Source organism: Babylonia areolata, chromosome 4 (genome assembly GCF_041734735.1).
Source record: "Babylonia areolata isolate BAREFJ2019XMU chromosome 4, ASM4173473v1, whole genome shotgun sequence".
Classification (NCBI taxonomy): domain Eukaryota; kingdom Metazoa; phylum Mollusca; class Gastropoda; order Neogastropoda; family Buccinidae; genus Babylonia; species Babylonia areolata.
The window spans coordinates 1,291,421-1,310,534 of NC_134879.1; the positions used below are offsets into that span (position 1 = coordinate 1,291,421).

A 19,114-nucleotide genomic window follows, 5' to 3' on the forward strand; every position below is an offset into this window, starting at 1 on the left:
TGCTTTGCCACTGCTTTGTTTGTATTGAGTCTTATGCTTCTGTGAATTCGTGCAAAAGAAAGACAGGTTTTGCTTTTTAAACAACTCAGCATCATATGATCTCACTTCCAGTCAAAATGGCAGACGACGGCAAAAGTTTTCTGGCATTGTTGAATGGATTGACCCGCAAAAACTATTATGGTCAGACTGAAATAAATAACGAGTTTCTGAAGGAGCAAATATATCCCAATTTAAGTCAAGAAGAATTCGACCATGTATTGAATCGATGCCAAGGATTGCTCAAGGTTTGTTGATTTCGAAAGGAGGTTGAGAGCCAATGGTGGGCGTGTTGTTATTGTGCGTGTCTGCTTTGGTTTTGGTAGGACCCTCATACTTACCGTAGAGTTGAGTTTACCACCATATTGCATGGTCCAAACGCCCTAAAATAAGTTCTGATGTTTGATTTTTATCAGCTTAAAGCTAATGGGTGAAACTTGGGCAGTTGAGGAACAACCGACACTTCGTACAGATTATTTTCTTTCAGTTTCAGTTTATATCGGAACCTGTTTTACTATTCGTCTAGGTTTTGACTGTAATTTTGCGAAATCTTGGATTAAGTGATGGATCAGTGGATAATCTGTCCATCTGGAAAGCAACCTGATCCCATGTCTGTGACTAGAACTTTAAATTTGGACCCCCACGCCCCCACCCCTCAAAACCCCCTTCCAACTCCTACCTTCTTTGCTTGACATGATGAGTAAAGATCTTGGTGCTGTCAAAGAAATGAGATGATCCATTATGTACAGCATGTGCACTTGGTGCATATGAAAGAATCGATGGCAGCCCACATAGTTTTCCATGGATAAATTCTGCCCACAAGAAAGAAGAGAACTGCCAGGGTATGGTAATGGTGGCATGCTCTCCTATAAACAGGGGAAAGCAGCCTGAATTTTACAAGTATATATGTATATATAGAAATCTGATGTGGTGATAAAGTGAAAAGTTAAAGCAATATTGAAATGCGAGTAATTTATTAATCCATGGTAGAGCAATTCTGTATTATAATGCATAATTACTCTCTGGTCACAGCAGATTTATGTGTGAAATACGGGCTGCTCTCCCCTGAGCACATTGTTACAGTGAGAGCACTACCCCCCCCCCATTCCCCTCCCCAACCCCAACCCCCACCCCCCCCCCTTTTTTTTTTTTCATACTTTTCTTTTCTGTCAGCAAGTATATATTTGTTTTCATGTCAAAGTGGATTTTTCTACGGAATTTTGCTAGGGACAACCCTTTTGTTGCCATGGGTTCTTCTATGTGCGCAGAGTGCATGCTGCACTTGAAACCTTGGTTTAATGTCTCATCCAAATAACTACCATCCAGGTCACCACTCAAGGTCTAAGCTGTAGTAGAGAGGGAGAAAATACTGGCAAGTGTGAGATAGTGAATTAAGTGTGCAAATTCCAGCACGTCAGTTTGGCTTTAGAGAAAACAAGCCATCCACATTTCTTCCACTCCACTCTTCTGTGTGACTGGCGGAGTGAAGCTCCATGCCTTCCATCTTCAGGGATAAAACTGTAGATATTGCTAAGAAAACTGGTGCAATGATAAAAGTTTATAGTTCAAACCAACATTGAAAGTAATATGATTTAGTGATTTAGATAGTAAACGTACTAGAGTACATTAATATGTAGTCTTTTTTTTTTTTTTTGAACAGTCCAGACTGACAAAAAACACAGTCTGCTATTTTCTTTTCCCCTTGAACTTGATGTGCAGAGTATGGTGTCTGCTGACATGGACATGACACAGCTGGAGGCCTTCCTCACTGCCCAGTCCAAGAAACGTGATGCTCCACTGACCGAGGACCAGGCGGCTGCCATCAGGAAGTTCTGGAAGTCCAACAAGACCAAAATCCATGACAGCATCATTTCACAGACTATGTGGGGGAACACGCTGCAGAAAGTATCGTGGAGAATAGACTTGCAGTCCCAGTCAAGACATGTGAATGAAATCAATGCTCCAACAGCCATCATGGAACTACAGATTGGCGACAGTCTACAGAGAGAAAAGGTAAGTATCTGGCCAACAGCTGATATTGAATCAATAGGTCTGTAGTTGTGTATGCTTTATTATTTTGGATGACACTTTTCTTTTGGAATCAGGAATGTGACCTTTCACAGTTTATCTGGGATGAAGTATGGAAACACTTGTTGTTTATTATCATTATGATGATTATTATTGTGTGGTGTAAATACTAAGTTTCTCTCCCACACTCCTCAGTCCCTCTGATTTTTGCAGCTGTCTGAACCGAATTGTAGAGGTCCACATCTGAAATATCCATTGTCGATCATATTTTACTAGACAATTAGCTCCCTTGTTTACTCTTGCGTGCGTGCTAACAGTAACACTGACATGAGCAAACTGTCGTGTAATATTTTATGATTGACAATGGATATTTGAGTCGGATGTTGAGACCCTTTCTAAACTCCAAAATGAAGTGAATAAAAACTATTATTTTTATACTTTAATTACCACCTAGTTGAACTTGTCTTTTTGTTGACTCCAAGGAAACATTGTTGACATTCGTTGCCCAGTGCTCTTCATACCTACTGGTCAAAAGTCAACTCAATTTAAGAGGGACTTACTGCACAAGTATTAATTACTCTGCCTTTTTTCTTTCTTTTTATGAAATTTGTTATTCATGTCATTATTGGGAACAGAGGAATGTTCTATGAAATTGTTTCATTGTTAGTATTATTATGAATAGGATTGTTATTGTTATTACTATTATTCTTGTTCACAGAACTTAGTTCCTTTGTTTGCAGGCAGCGGACGTGGTGCGGTTTGAGATGACAGAAGACAAGCTAGGCAGTGTGCTGAAAAGTATGCAGGTCATTGAGGATCAGATCAACCAGTACACCACAAACGTGCAAAAGTGACAGGGGACAGCTATCCTTATCCTGCTACTGTCCACAAAAACCAGCGCATCTTTAAACATTCTTCCTGATACGATTCAACATCAGCATCACTCAGTGCTCCGAAGTGGAAGTAACTATTGTAGCAGCTGGGTACTGGCTGGGTTGTGAACACTATTTTAAGGAGCCATGGAAAGAGGTGCACTAGCCCTTATGTGTCAGTCCTATCACATCCACAGTTTCTTGTTTTGTTTTTAAAGGGGCAATCCTGACCTAAAATCAGGTAAATCCCAATGTGCTTCTAAGGCCTTGAGAGCCAAAGAACACACTGTGTATAATATATTTTAATTACACATACTTAACCGTGACCCAGCTAGTGCAGACTCCGGCAGGGGTCTGACATTCCTGTCCTGTGCAAACTACTATCGGCCTATGCGGAGAAACTATTTTACCAAGTATTGTACTTTGTAGTGGTGAATGAGAGTTTGTGTTATTCTGCCAGTTTTCTCTCGCATGTGACTTGAGTCAATTTTGTTAGCAATATTTGTTTTGTATACATTGAAGAAGCTGTGTCTTTTAATTGTTTTAGGAAAAACAGTGACTGTGCGCCATGGCCTAGTTAAGATTTGTTCTGTCTGTGTGTACGTGTGTGTGCGGGCATCTGCCTGTTTTGCAGCTTATTTATGACAAACAATACACAATCATTTTGTTATTTAGGTGGTGGTGTTTTTCAGTGAGTGTGTGTGTTGGGGGAGGAGGGGGGAGGGGAGCGGTGGGGAGAGGGGGGTATATGTGTGTTTAAGTATATATAATGGTTTTGTAAGTAGTCAATAGATGTGAAATTTGTGGTGAAATTTTGTGAAATTAAGCTGTAAGAAATATTTCCTATTTCTTTGCATACTTCCGACACAGTATTTGAGAACAAAGGCTGAAAGAGTGTCTCATAAGAGCAAATCATACTTGAACTCACAGGAACATTCCAGCAAATTTGTGTGAAACATACTGACAGATTAAAAAAAAAAGAAATTATTGCATAATGTAATTGTAATGAAATAGTTCATAAAATACAAAAATAGAATGTCCTTAACATGTCATTTTGAAATTCAGGCAGCTCTCTCTGACAGTGCCAGGGTGACTAAGTGCCACAAACAACAACAACAACAAGACACACACACACTCACACACAGAGTAATTGACGTGTGTTTGAGGGATGAAGTGGTGCAATAGATTCTGTAGATCTATACAGACTTTGTGTGGTGGAATATTGTTGAAGATTGAGAAGCATACATTTAATGAATTATCAACTGGAACAACGTCAGTCATATAGAACTAAGGAGAGAAATAAAATTCCAATACAGTTCCACATAATTAGGGTTGGTTTAATGATTTGTTAACTTTCTTGAATGTGTGTGCGTGTCTGTGTGTGCACAAATGTCTGTGTGTGAATGAGAAAGAGAGATATTTATACATCAAGGATGATTACGTTTCTCTCTTCATGTTTCGGAGTCTGAAAAACAGCTATGACACTGGAATGAACATAAAACAAGCTGACAAAGAAAAGGCAAAATGACACAAAAGGATAAAGAGAAAAACACGAATAAGATAATGTTTAGAAGCCAAACAAAAGCACACAAGAAGAAAGGGCAACTTGAAACTGAAACTTTATTTCAATACATCAAGGTATCATAATTGTTCTGTACAATGATTAACACAGATTAGGCTTCACTGGAACTAGTGTTTTAATATATGATTTCATCTGTACATGACATTTTCTGACCTTGTCTTTTGAGTATCTCAGCAATCACAGTGTTATTTCTTGCCTTGATTGTTTAATATAGAAATATTGCACACTGACACATGCACATACTGATGTTGATATTGTCATGTGTACAGCATTCATGTGATAATTGAAGTATGAAGTCACCAATATGACCATGGAAATAATCAAGTTCATTCATGTCATTATCAAAACATTACCCATACATATAATAAGGTTCACTGCTAAAATAAAAAAAATAAAAAATAACACATTTACCAGTACTGTTTTTAAAATATTATACATCACAATACACATCACTAAGGTGACTCAGCAACTATGCAGGGTCACTTCAGGTTTGTTGCCTTGTGGCAGTCTGACATCTCTGTGGACTGCATGTCCTGGCACTGCTGCAGAATGAACCTTGGCATGGGGTGTGTGTGAGAATGAGGGTGTACAGGATGAGAATCATACCTTGTTATGGTACAAGATACTGGACAGCAAAAACCACCTTTTTTTTCCATATATATGTTTAAAAAAAATCTAAATGCATCTTTAGACACTCTTTTTTTTCAGTGGATCATAAATCATTCACTGGCACTAAATATACTGATATAACTGTGGATATGCACTTGTGTGCATATCTATATCTGTCTATATATCTATATCTATATATAATGTATCTGGTCTGTGTTTGAGTGTGTGTGTGAGTGTGTGCAGAATTTGGGGGCCTAGTTCTCATGGTTGGACCAAACACAAACGCCTTTTTCAGTTATTGTCACAATCTTACTTTACTGCACTTACAAATACACAGAAACTATCACGTATACATAAAAATAGACTTTAGTACTCAGTTGCATCAAGAATGTTTGCAGAACTAACAAATTACACGACAGTGAGACTAAAAACACACAAGCCCAAAACTTTATCTCATTGTGTACAAAAATATGTGATCCACAAAATGCGTTAAGTGATTTATCAATTCAGTTAATCTTTTCTGAAAATGGACAACGTGAGATTTTGTGTGACAAGCAATATACCAGAATACATTCACACCTAATATTTAACACAAGTAAAATGTGTTCATTTCCCCCCTCAATCTGAACACCTGTGTAGCTAACTTTATCATGAAAATTACAACAAAAAATTAAAGAGAAAATGCTTGTGAGGGAGGAAAAAGATAAGAAGTGATATACTTACACATCAACAAGAATTTTTCAGTGCTGTATGCAAGAGATCCACTGCATTCAGTTTTACTTATGGGTGTTTGAAGCTCACAGATAACAGTTTTCTCCGTTTTCCAAGTGAAGTCTCCAAAATTATTTACTTAAATATAAGCTCGACGAAAAAAACAAAACAACTTCATCAACAGTCTGAAATCAACAACAAAAACTGACAACCTTTTTTTTTTCTTTTTTAGATAAGGTATTAACATAATCTCCATTTCTTAGCAGAGATATGGTGACACTGTACGGTGTACCTACTAAAATCAGTCCATACACACAAACTGACACGTTAACATCATGTGAACAATACCTTTTTCCATAATCACAGTTGCAAAATGGGACAAGGCCATCCAACATCAGCCACTGACAACAATAATATATCACAACTAGACTATGAGTCATCAATGAACACTTGAGAACTCTTCTTCCCGTACATGACAAACGAAACACAAGAGAGGTCATTCTGAATTTTCACCCTCCACCTTCCTCTGTCTCGTCTTTTCTTTTTCTCTCTGTCTCTGTCAGCTGAGATGAAAATATGCAAGAACAAGAAGAAAAAATGACTGCTTGTTTTTGTTGTTGCTTTTCTTCCTGAATCTACTGCAACAGATTCCATATCCTTCCTTCCCCCTCTCGCCCACTTGAAAAGGAGACAGTTGATCCCTGTTTCATCTGAACAATTATTTAATTCAGAGGCATTGCTCAACACCCACGTCAATGAACCCCTAGAGGGAACTGACCTCAGTGGTATTTTGACTATGTGAGGTTCAAAGTCTATACATTTTGGCTATATGAGGTTCAAAGATGCTACACTGGTACTGTATCTGAGAACAGGAACCCCCTTTATATTTTGGCTATATGAGGTTCAAAGATGCTACACTGAGGTACTGTATCTGAGAACAGGAACTCCCTTTGCTGGACATTGTTCAGCACATGACTCGATGGTCTTGGAAAAATTCCTAAGAATTTCCACTTCAGTGAAAAAAATCTTTGTCAAATGACCAAATAACTGACCTCAGCTGTGTTTCACAGAGATGTGGGGAAGTGATGTTGGAAAGAATGGGAGAAATTCAGTTGTCAAAGGATGAAGTCATACTGAGATAAAACTGCAGGCTTACAATATTGAAGTGGTACAGATCCAGAATGTCTTACATCTGATGTAAAATTAACTTACTCAAATTATAGGGTATAGCAGCTCAAATGATATACTGTCTGTTTTGTCCAATGATCTGTCTTGCATCCAAAGTAAAACACCTCGAACGCCTCATGTGTGACTGCAGTTCAATTCAGTCTACACTGAAGATTCTGAATATTAACTTTAGAGGCAAAGAATTCAAAATCGTCACACTAACACACCTTCTGGTATTCAACCTCTCATAATTTTGAGTCAGGACAACACACACACATACACTCTCTCTCTCTCTCTTTCTGTTAGTCTTTCTCTCTCATGCCAAAGCCAAACAAGTGTTGCTGTTAAAGCTAATTTTTAGTATATCACAGATTCACATGTGTGCACATGTGATGCACACGTGTTTCCTGAAACAAATACATCAAGCAGTCATGTATGTATTAGACCTGTAAACATATGCATGTGTGTCTCACGACAACTTTTCAGTCTCTCTGTTTTTACTTTTTCAAAAACATATGTCAGCAACAAACTGCAACAACCCAATGCAACCATATACCAGTTCAGTGACACTTCCACATTTCATTTTGCAAGTTCTGTACCTTGTATGCTTTATCAGTTTCATTTACAACAAAGAAGAGGTGACATGTACACCTCTCCATGGTTATTTCCATTTCCCCCCGCTATACCAACAGAAGTTAGCATTTTCATTTGTGTGTTCTCTTCCTTCTTTGATCCCAAGCCAGAAGAATTTTCTAACACAAACAGTGTTACCAGCCAATGACGGGTTACAGTTAAACTGGTCATATTAGGTGAACTTTTTAAGGATTTACAATCCCTGGGTTTCACGTTTGTTTTTTTTTCTTAAGTTTAGATTACTAGTCCTTACACTGCACGTTCATTCAAGCAAAACATATGTTCATATAGGTGTTATCACATGCAAGATCAGGCACAAAAAATAAATAAACAACACAAACCTGTAAATACAATACAAAGTAGGTTATAGCTTACAGCTATAAATCTAATCCTTTGCATGAAAACACAAGGGCTAACGCAAAGTAAGCACTCTTGAAACGCAGTGACTCTGCCCCATCACATGCCCCCAATTGTCCTTGTCACAGAATCTGCAAATTGTTGCAGCAAATGCACAAAAAAACAGTGGAAACAATGGAAAGACATGTCCATCTACAAGTGAAAGCTGAAGCAAAATATATAAATAAAATACAACCACTAAGAACAACAACAAAAGACCCATGCTCCATGGTACATTTAAAATCCATTTTGGTGTCATATACTGTGCCATGTCAAACTGATGCAAACCAGGCCTATCTGTTTGCTCTTCTTGGCCAAAAATTTGCGGCAACTCTATGATAAGACGTCTCACTAACAGTCCGCTGTCTGCGGGCAGAAAACTGGGAGTTTGATACAAACTCCTCATTTCAGTTTCAAGGAAGCATCATCCTGCTCCATGGTACAGATAAGATCAGTTTCAGTTTCAAGGAAACATCAGAGCATGTAGACTAATCCATCTGCATACACCCCCCCATACCCCCCCACCCTCCTCCCCACTTTTTTAAGGGAGGGGGAGCAGATGCCTGACATATGCACACATCTAATCTGCTGGTCAGGCTAGTTAAATAATGCACTTGCAGACAGTGGAACAAGTCTGCTTTCCACTTCAATGGAAATGCACCCTTTTCAGCCTTGTTTTGTTTTGTTTTGTTATGGATTGGCATTTGTGCACAAATGGAAACATGGTGCTGTGATCATAGTAAGATGATAATGATATGATTACTTATATAGCACATGATATCATAAGGGAATGGAATGGCCAGATCGCTTACATTGTGAAAGTCATGGTTAACAGGCTGGAGTGCATTTTTTGCTTTGACAGCAGTGCATGTTTTCCCTTCCTTTTGACATTCATTTAACGTGCATTTTCTTCTTTAAAACTTTGTTTTACTGCCTTTACTTTGCTTTGACAGCAGTGCATGTTTTCCCTTCCTTTTGACATTCATTTAACGTGCATTTTCTTCTTTAAAACTTTGTTTTACTGCCTTTACTGAAGCATCTCAAGACCTGATCAGCACATTGGCTTTAAGTGAACGTCAGGCATCTGCACTTAAAAAAGAAAAAAAAAAATTTACAAGCTACAGCAGATGCTGAGCAGAGCAGCATATTCATATGGATTTTCTGTCCACATATGAATCAAAATGGCATTTACTGAAATCAGATTCAAACTGGTGCAAAAGATATAATATTGCTCAAATGTGCAGATACATATAATAGCATAATATGTCTACAGATATTAGCGGCAAGAAGAATCATACTTTGGACATAATACACAGAGGAACAGAGAGACAGACAGAAAAACAACAATAAAAACAAACACATCAATCTAGCATGTATTCCAAAATTTCAGAACATTCCTGATCCATCCTTAAGGGATGGATAAATTTGTTTATTCTGGTCCACTAATGCTCTGTTTAGATTACCACACTGCATTTTACAACACATTTACTGAACTATTCCTGGCAAGGAAAGGACGGTGTGTATTCACAAGATCGGGAAGAGAGGAGAGGGACAAGTAAATGAATGACATTATATATATATATGTTCAAATCGTTTGTTGTCTGGGGTGATAACTGGAATTGTTTTGGGGACAAGGGTGCTGTTTCTGCTAATAATGAGATTTGTGGGAACGCAGACAGCGTCTTGCAGATGTTGGGGATTTGGAGGGGCCTGCAGCAGCAGCAGCCTGAAGGCCTTGTGTGCCCCTCTGTCGAGACTGCGATGATCCATTCTTTGCATCAGACATCAAATTTTTGTTGCCAACATCTTCAGAAGACTTCAGAGTGCAAGATTTCATGGTAGCGGAATCTCTACTCTGACTCTTGTCCTCATCACCTGGACAAGACTCCAGGTTGGAGCGTTTAGTTTTGCTTTTCTTGGGTCTGGACTGAGAGACAGATTCCATGGGAGTACGCTGAGAGTGCTGGCCTAACACAGACTTATTGAAAGTGTCAAAAGTTTCAATGACTTCTGGCACAGCACCCGTTTCCAGCTGAGAAGAAGAGCAAGTCTGATCATGTTCACCAGTGAGATCCTCAACACCTGAAGCACCACCAGTTTGAGTCGCCTCCAAGTCTCTGCTTTCTGTCCTGCCTCTTTTCACACCTCTTACAGACTCTGAGGCTGCTAAATCTGCATGCGGGGACACACTCCCAGAGCGCGATAAGCGTCCTGCAGTTTTGACACTGAGACCCGATGCAAAGACTTCAGTGTCCCGTGAGCACTTGCGGCAAAGCTGAGAGGCCTGCATGGGCTTTCCATTGCTGTCAAGGGTCAGCTGCGTCAGGTTGAGGACGGAGTCATCTTCCTGTTCATGAGCCACAAGGATGTGAGTCTTCAGTGCCATCTGACTTGCGAAGAAGCGACAACAGTACTGACATGGAAGTTCCGCGACAGCGCTGTCTTCATCTTCTTCAGAGTCATCAGAATTAGCTCTGGCCAAGGACATGTCAATGATGCAGTTAAAAATGTGGGCCATTTCTATAGGGCCACCTTTCATGGCTCCTTTGTTCATCATGGCAGGCATACCCCCTTTAGCCATCATTGACATCATGTCTGGAAAAGGCATGCCGTTTCCTGTCAGCATGGACATCGTGTCTGGCACTGAAGATGCTGGAGTTCCAGATGTGCCTGGCGTGCTGTGACTCTCTCCATTGGACATCATCATCATCATCACTTTGGTCATCATGTTGGTACTGTCTGGCTCCCCTGCTCCGTCCTGAGCAGGAACGGTTGGTTCAGAACTGGCTCCAGCTCCAGACAGACTTCTGTCCTCAGCTATGCTGCTCTTCCCTGAAACATCCACGGCTGCCGGTGCTGAGCTTGCCACTGCACAGTTAATATGGGTGACACTGCCATTATCTGCAGCTGATCCACATTGTTCTGTGTGCTCTGACAGGTGCAGATTATTGTAAGACTTTCCAACCCCGTGGACGGAATGTTCACTGGAGATTACTTCACCCTTATCCATAGTATCAGTCACTTTTGCTTCAAATGAAAATATACTCTTGGTACAAAATCAAACTTTCCAGATAAAGAATTTGGTTTCTCACTGATTAAAGCACATTTGGAGAAGAAAACAACCAGACCAAGAAGATCACAGTCTGAAGTAGTATGAGTGTCAAACAGCACAGAAAACCTGTTATGTCTGAGCAGTGTGGCTAAAAGTGATGCCTGAAGTGTTTAATATTCACAAACTGCAGCCAAGATCCTTTGCAATCAATGTGTAGCAATGTGTCTCTCCTGGCCTCTATAATAGATGCACCATCTGCAACAGAAACAAAGTCATTTTTTTTACACATGAACCCACAAAGCAAGTGAAGAAACAGAGACATTTTATATTACGCATAAACCCACAAAGCAAGTGAACTCTTCAAGCGAACAACTCATGATAATATCCAGACATTTTACATTACGCATAAACCCACAAAGCAAGTGAACTCTTCAAGCAAACAACTCATGATAATATCCAGACATTTTATATTACGCATAAACCCACAAAGCAAGTGAACTCTTTCAGCAAACAACTCATAATAACATCCATCACTGATACCAAGCAACTGCATGCAGCATATACATGTGTCACTCAAACATGTTATTATATGCATCATTTACATTATACTAGTATCCACCCCCATATCGCATACAGCTGATTAGTTGCAGGGATATGACCTAGACAAAATAATGCACATTAATCATTATAATTACTAGAAATTCAGCAGTCACTGCATTATAGTCTATTGATGATATAAATTTTCTGCTATGTATGGAGTTTAACCACTAAAAAACACACAGGCAAAGGAATTCCGTTTTGCAAAGCATGATAGATTCATCATAAATGAATTTCGATTTGCTGATACTATTTAAATACCCGTTCTAAGGCATTTTTAAAAGTATTAACATTGTTAGCCAATTTAACATGCAGAGGTAATGTATTCCAGTAAGATGCAATTCTGTTACTAAAACAATTTTTTGGAATGTTAGTTCTTAAATACTTAATAAATAGTTTGCCAGTGGCATGCCTTGTTATATCCGTGAATGGTTTTTGAAAAAAGGTCTCTTTGTCGAGTTTATCAATATTACTGAGTATTTTATGCTTGTATTAGATCCCCTCTAATTCTATGAAATTTCAAAGATGGCAATTTAAGTAATTTCAGTCTTTCTTCATATGTTTTATCCTGCAATCCACTAACAAACTTTGTTGCCCTTCTTTGAACTTTTTCAACTGTAACAGATTTCTTTTTGGTACAGAGGGTACCAAATAACATTTCCATATTCGAAGTGTTGTCTTATTAGTGTCTTAAATAATCTAACGAAAGTGTCACTGTCCATGTAAGAAGGTTCTTTTTATAACCCCGAGTACTCTGTTTACCTTTAATATTACATAATTAATATATCTATCAAAAATTAAATCATCATCAAAGATAACTCAAACCAAAAAAAACCAAAACCAACAGGAAACAAAATAGAACATGCAAAAACATACCTCTATATTCTTTCACAAATTTTACAATAAACTGGTGGGATATGAAACAAATCGGCATGGTTTGGGATGAATCACGCACGCACACACACACACACACACACACATACACACAACTTTCAGTTCTTTGGTTGGAAAAGATGTCGGACAGGTAAAGCGCATGCGCGAATTCGTAATTAGTCAAAACAAACTGGAAAGTTGGACACGCTGTTCCACTTTCGCGAACAGTAATAAACACAATGAGAAGAGCAAAACAAATCGGAAAACTTTGCAAAATTAACAACATCTCTTTTGAATATTTCAACGCACGATCAAGAATATCGAAGAACCCTTTATATTATCAGTCCGATCCCCAAAAACCACTGCACTCTCCTTTTTAGCAGACGACGATCCCCTTTCTATACTTGACCGAATTTATAAAGTCGGGCAACATTCAGTGTTTTCTTTGTCTGTAAAACATTTTTGTAAAATACTTGCCGTATATGATTTTTTGAACCCTTAAATAACATTTAAAACCATTTTTACCTGACAAATGACGATGGAAGTACAGTAACAAAGCCACAAGCCTGGGCACTGTACGAACTGCTGCGTTAGCGTCCACTGTCAACGACCTCTCAACAGAAAACTGAAAGCGAGGTAAATGTGTTCAGAGTCGCTTCCCTTGAAACGTGAATCGTAGTACGGGTCCTTGGTGGCGTACACGCACCACCGGAAAGCTCACAATATCTTTCGCGATTCTGTTTTGCAGACATAAAGCAAGAAATGGTAGATCTTGATAATACTCATGAATTCTATGTACTGTTAATGGGAGAATTCAATGCTCACACTGGTTGTAGTAGTGATTTTATTGACTCAGAAGATAACACTGTCCTATAACTATTGAACACTGACAGGTTTCTTGACAATATTGATCAGAATCCCTCCCTCACATTCAACAGCCTTGGTATCCCAGTCAATAGAAATACAGAAGATAAACATAGTGTTCATAATTTTGGAAAAGCTCTCCTTAATGTATGCCGCTCAAATAACATTTTTTTTAATGGCAGGCTAGGCGATGACGTTAACCATGAAAAAAAACACAAACGTAAAAGACCAAAGTACTATTGATTGTGTTATTGGTGAAATTCAGTTAATGACACAAGTCCATGATTTCAGGGTAAATGAGTTTGATCCTACACTCTCAGATATTCATTGCTCTGTCCATACAAAGTTTGTCATGTCAAGTAAATCACGTGTAAATGTAGAAAGTACTGCTCAAGCTAGACATGACAGTACGTCTTACTCAACTGACTTCATGCCAACGCAAGATTGCTTGGCGTAAAGAAAATGTATCAAATGATGCTTTTGTTGTTAGTGATGAAGACATGTTATCCTTAAATAATATCAATGATCATGACTAGTGTTAGCGACATGTATGATGTAATGAAAAAGGTGATCTTGAACACTTGCGACAAGTATGGCATGCTTAAATCAACAGCTTTAAGACCATCAATAAACACCAAATGTGTACACAACACTAACAAGGCCTGGTTTGACCAAGCATGTAAACTAAGTAGAGAAAGATACAATACATTCAGAAACGCTCATCTGAATGACAAGGACAATGTGCGTAATTCTAAAACAAGAGATGAAAGCAGCGTATAAACAGTACAAATCCACAATTCGAAAAGCTGAAAAAGGGTACAGAAATCTGTAGTTAATGATATAAGAAAAATGAAATCACATGAGCCAAAACACTATATATATTGGTCTCTCATAAATCGACGGTAAACAAGCAACAATTCCGTTAGACAAATTCAAGGAACACTTTGAAAATTTGTTCCAAATAGATATAGTGGCCAGACAATACTCTCAAAGGAAGAAGAAACTGACAGATTATTGGGATAATTTATTGAATCAGATGAAGCAAAAATAACTCTAAATAAGCTTCACAGAAGCAGAACATTGTTCTATTGTTAAAAATCTAAAGAATAATAAATCCCCCGGAATTGATGGAATTATCAATGAAGCCATTTATCATACCTTTGACAAATTATAACAGGTTTGGTGTAATTATTCCATAGAATATTTGAAACTGGCACCTTACCAGATGATTGGCTCACTGGTACCATTGTCCCCATTTACTTCTTCTTCTTCTTCTGCGTTCGTGGGCTGCAACTCCCACGTTCACTCGTATGTACACGAGTGGGCCTTAACGTGTATGACCGTTTTTACCCCGCCATGTAGGCAGTCATACTCCGTTTTCGGGGGTGTGCATGCTGGGTATGTTCTTGTTTCCATAACCCACCGAACGCTGACATGGATTACAGGATCTTTAACGTGCGTATTTGATCTTCTGCTTGCATATACACACGAAGGGGGTTCAGGCACTAGCAGGTCTGCACATATGTTGACCTGGGAGATCGTAAAAATCTCCACCCTTTACCCACCAGGCGCCGTCACCGTGATTCGAACCCGGGACCCTCAGATTGACAGTCCAACGCTTTAACCACTCGGCTATTGCGCCCGTCGTCCCCATTTACAAAAATAAAGGAGACAAAAACGACCCGAATAATTACAGGGGCATCACATTACTCTCGTGCAGTGCTAAATTCTTTACTGCTGCACTCAACGAAAGACTGTGCACCTGTCACGGCTCGTAGCATTCATTTGTGCGTGTGTTCGTCTCCCTTCCCCTCCTCTCCCTTTCCCCTCTCCCTTTCTCCCTCCTCTCTCCCCCTTTTGCTCTATCGTTCTCTTGTGTGCTCAGTTCTGTTCCGAACTGAAGCACGTGAATCTGTCGTGATGTGTGTCTGACATGTCCTTAGTCATTCTCGCTCTGAACTCTTGAGATGAGTTCGGAGTTAACATCGTTTTGAAAGAAAGGTTTTGCTTTGCCTTTGGTGCCGAGCTTTGGAAGGAGAAGGGTCGCCGTTCCAGCAAGTGAGCTGTTGGGTGCCCTCTCGGACAGTCGTGGGATTCGATTCTTGTGTGACCCCCTTCTGCCTCTGTGTGGATCTGTGTTTCTTGTTCTCTCCTGGGCCAGTGGTGAGCCTGATTCCTGCCTGGTGACAGGTGAGGGGGGAGTTGTATAGTTAGTTTGTCCTCGTGGTGTTAGTGTCGTAACTTGTGACATTTGGTTGTATTTTGGGGATTGTTTTAACGGAAATCTTTTAAATCCAATATTTTATTTCTAAATATTTTGGGATAATTGATTGTGTTAGGGTTGTTTTGCTATGTATTCAGCTCGAGTTGTTTCCGATTTATTTCCTTTGTGAACTGTGTCCAACTGCAGCCTAAGATTTCCAAAACGTTTGTGTGGTATTTGAAATGTGATTGGTAGATTGCAATGTTGGCTCATTGAGTTTTGTTTCGGTAGTTTGAAACCACAAGGATAGATAACGACATTTTTGTCATTTAGGGTAAATGTCTCTTTTGGATTTCATGCGAGTTTAACTCCTTCATTACTGGATAAATCATAAACATTTCATGTACTTTTGGCGTTCGTAGCATTGTGTGAAATTGACTGTATATGATAAGATAACCAATTATTTCCTTAGTGCATTCCGTATCATTCCAGGAAGGGGGGGAGGGGGTACTCTTTCATAATGTTAGAGCGTAATCTACAGAGATATGGGAGTTGTTACAGATTTGTTCCCTGTGATTCTTCCTGTTCTCCCTGACTGCCACCCCAACGGGACTCCAGGATCCACTTTTCGTCATTCCACTTCACCCCTGTCTGTTCCAACTCCCTCACTCCCACTCCTTTCCCCGACCCCCATATTTTCCAACGCCCTCGCCCACAGTCCCTCCTCCCGTTTCCACCCTCTCCGTTTCCGCGGGCGTACGACTAAAGCCAGCTCAGCGATGCTGTCCTTCAAGAGATGAACGTGATTTAGGTTCAAGTGAACTGACATTTTTTTTTTCTTTTGCGTAGGTCTGTGCTGCTATTAGGGCTTACTGTGTCTTGATCAAGCTGCTATGATGTAATTCAAGAGTGTTGCTGTAGTTAAGTGTTTCAATTTGTGTGTGTGGACCAGGGTATTCAACATGTACAACAGTAAAGAATTGAGCTGATTTATCTATGTCTCTGTGTTTTGTGTTGTCGGGGTGTTAGTTAGTCTGGGAAGGTGCGGGGGGTTCATGGGCAACCCCTTATGGGTTGTGACAATGGTGGAGATGCGGGGTACTCATAGGTTAGTTAGGAGGGTACGGTAGGGAGGGTGTCCTTGTTTTGTGCGTCCCATCGATTGGTTCCTTGCATTGATTTGACAAAATTGAACATGAGTGACTTGCGATTCTGTAATAACAGGGTAGACTGTTTGCTTGTCCTTTTACGTAACTACTTCTGCTGAGAGCACTCCTGTTTCTCGGGAGAGCAGGTCATAGGGCACAGTACAGTTGCGCAGTAGATTGATAAAGTAGGTATCTTGAGTATCTTGTCAGTATGCTGACTAGGAAGCAGGCCGCAAACGCTTCCACACCGAGGTCAAAGTCAGCTGCTGCCAAACGGGATGACGTGGGTCTTTCCCCAGGGACCCTCGAGAAGACAGAGCTGTCCGGCTGGGTCAAGGACCAGTGGGGTGGTCACCCCCATGGTTCGCCTGCTGCAGCGAGTAAGAGTGGGGTCAGTCTGGACGCTGCTTCCGTACAGGATCCTTACTCCAAATTCCGGGCCTTGGGATCTGACTTGGGATTGTCAGGTGAGGCTTTAGCTCGTTTCGTGATGGATGCGATTAAAGAAGAGAAAGAGGAGGCCAGGCGGCCTACACACACACACACACACACACACACACACACAGAAGTTGGGGGGGCGGGGATTGGGGTGTGGTGGTGGGTAAGGGGACTCATCTTGGAATCTGTCACACAACAGACAGACAGCCATCTAAGTGTCCATCTCGCCTTCAGTTAGAGTGACAATATCGTGCCCACTGATACAGAGTCAGTCCATTTCCACGTCAGTCTGTTTTGAGGGGTGAGATTTTTGACTCACTTGTGTAAACAAAGTGAGTCTATGTTTTAACCCGGTGTTCGGTTGTCTGTGTGTGTGTGTGTGTGTGTCCGTGTGTGTGTGTGTCTGTGTGTGTGTGTGTGTGTCCGTGTGTGTGTGTGTCTGTGTGTCCGTGGTAAACTTTAACATTTTTTTACTAGCTGCACCAAAACGTTTGCAAAATAAATAAAACTTTCATGCTTAGCAAAAGAGGTTCCTGTTTGAACAAAAAATGATAATAATGACTGCTCTTGTTGTTGTGTCGAATATCAGATCAAAGTGCCAAGTTTAGAGAATACCAAAAATATAAATATAACAGTAAATGCAGTTTGCATATAATTAGGCTTCATTAAAAAAAAAAATTTGTGCCCATCCCAGAGGTGCAATATTGTTTTAAACAAGATGACTGGAAAGAACTGAATTGTTCCTATTTTTATGCCAAATTTGGTGTCAACTGATAAAGTATTTGCAGAGAAAATGTCAATGTTAAAGTTTACCACGGACACACACACACACACACACACACACACACACACACACACACACACACACACACACACACAGACAACCGAACACCGGGTTAAAACATAGACTCACTTTGTTTACACAAGTGAGTCCAAAAGTGGGAAAAAAAAAAGCCATGCGTAAAAAACACGATCCCTAAGTTATGAAGGATGCTGAGTAAGGAACAGGACCAAGTTATTCCCCCCACCCCCCACCCCCCCCGCCCCCCCCCACACACCCTCAGTATTCCTCGTACCCACGACGTAGGGCTCGGAACCAAATGTTAGGCGACATGAAGGGGGTAGGTCAACTAAAGAGAAATGACGAATTTCCGAGTCGAGCAAAAATGGAACGAAACTATATCCTCAGTGCCATTTTAACTCAGGGAACAGACCAGCAAAGCGGCACGCCTTTAACGCCGGACACTCTCATCGATTTTCATCTATATGCAAAAGCTTGTTATTGGATACCGTGTTTCCTTGGTGTGTGTGTGTGTGTGTGTGCCGTGAGTGTGTGTGAGAGACGACATCCCGCGTGCAGCACACTTTTGCCGAATTGAAAAAAAAAATCAACAAAAAACGAACAAACAAACAAACCCCAAAAAAAACACATACACATACACACACAAAAAAAACAACAACTAAAAACCATGGTAACAAAAGTGTTGTCTTCTGGCAAAATTCTGTCAAAAGACTGAGGTAGACTCAGACTGGATGGGTACACATCCATTCAAGGCCTCACTATAGCGCGTTCAGTTACTGCTCTCAAGCCTCTGCCGCAGACATAACAGATGCGGTGTTACTACAAGTAGCCGTGTATGGATTTGTCGGCGAAAACAGGACCGCCGCCTCCTTGAGAAATTTGGTGAAATTGAAGATAAGATAAGATAAGATAAGAATAACTTTATTATCTCCAACTGGAGAAATTTGGTCAGGTGCATTATCACAACATAGACAAGTAAACAACATGGGGACCATAACTGTAAAAGCCAACAACAGCCCCTACAAATATTACGAAGATAAAAATGTAAAAAAAATATCACATACATCGTTTCATACATACATCCACACACTGCAGGTAATAAC

At 40.1% G+C, this 19,114-nt stretch overlaps 2 protein-coding genes across 3 annotated transcripts; one reads left to right on the forward strand and one right to left on the reverse strand.

The window, feature by feature from the left end:
- The first annotated feature begins 99 nt into the window (after positions 1-99).
- On the forward strand, positions 100-4,920 carry LOC143280772 (COMM domain-containing protein 1-like). Its single transcript, XM_076585447.1, has 3 exons — positions 100-284; positions 1,756-2,049; positions 2,805-4,920. The coding sequence occupies exons 1-3, from the start codon at positions 117-119 to the stop codon at positions 2,916-2,918; spliced, it is 576 nt and encodes a 191-aa protein (XP_076441562.1). The 5' UTR covers positions 100-116; the 3' UTR covers positions 2,919-4,920.
- LOC143280771 (uncharacterized) lies at positions 4,537-13,182 on the reverse strand. Of its 2 annotated transcripts, none has more exons than XM_076585445.1 (2): positions 13,082-13,182; positions 4,537-11,341 (listed from the first exon to the last, which is right to left on the reverse strand). In XM_076585445.1, exon 2 carries the CDS (start codon positions 11,042-11,044, stop codon positions 9,683-9,685), a length of 1,362 nt encoding a protein of 453 aa, XP_076441560.1. In that variant the 5' UTR covers positions 11,045-11,341; positions 13,082-13,182; the 3' UTR covers positions 4,537-9,682. The 2 variants fall into 2 exon arrangements, with proteins under 2 accessions (XP_076441560.1, XP_076441561.1); XM_076585446.1 differs by lacking the exon at positions 13,082-13,182 and adding an exon at positions 12,560-12,680.
- Positions 13,183-19,114: the final 5,932 nt, after the last annotated feature.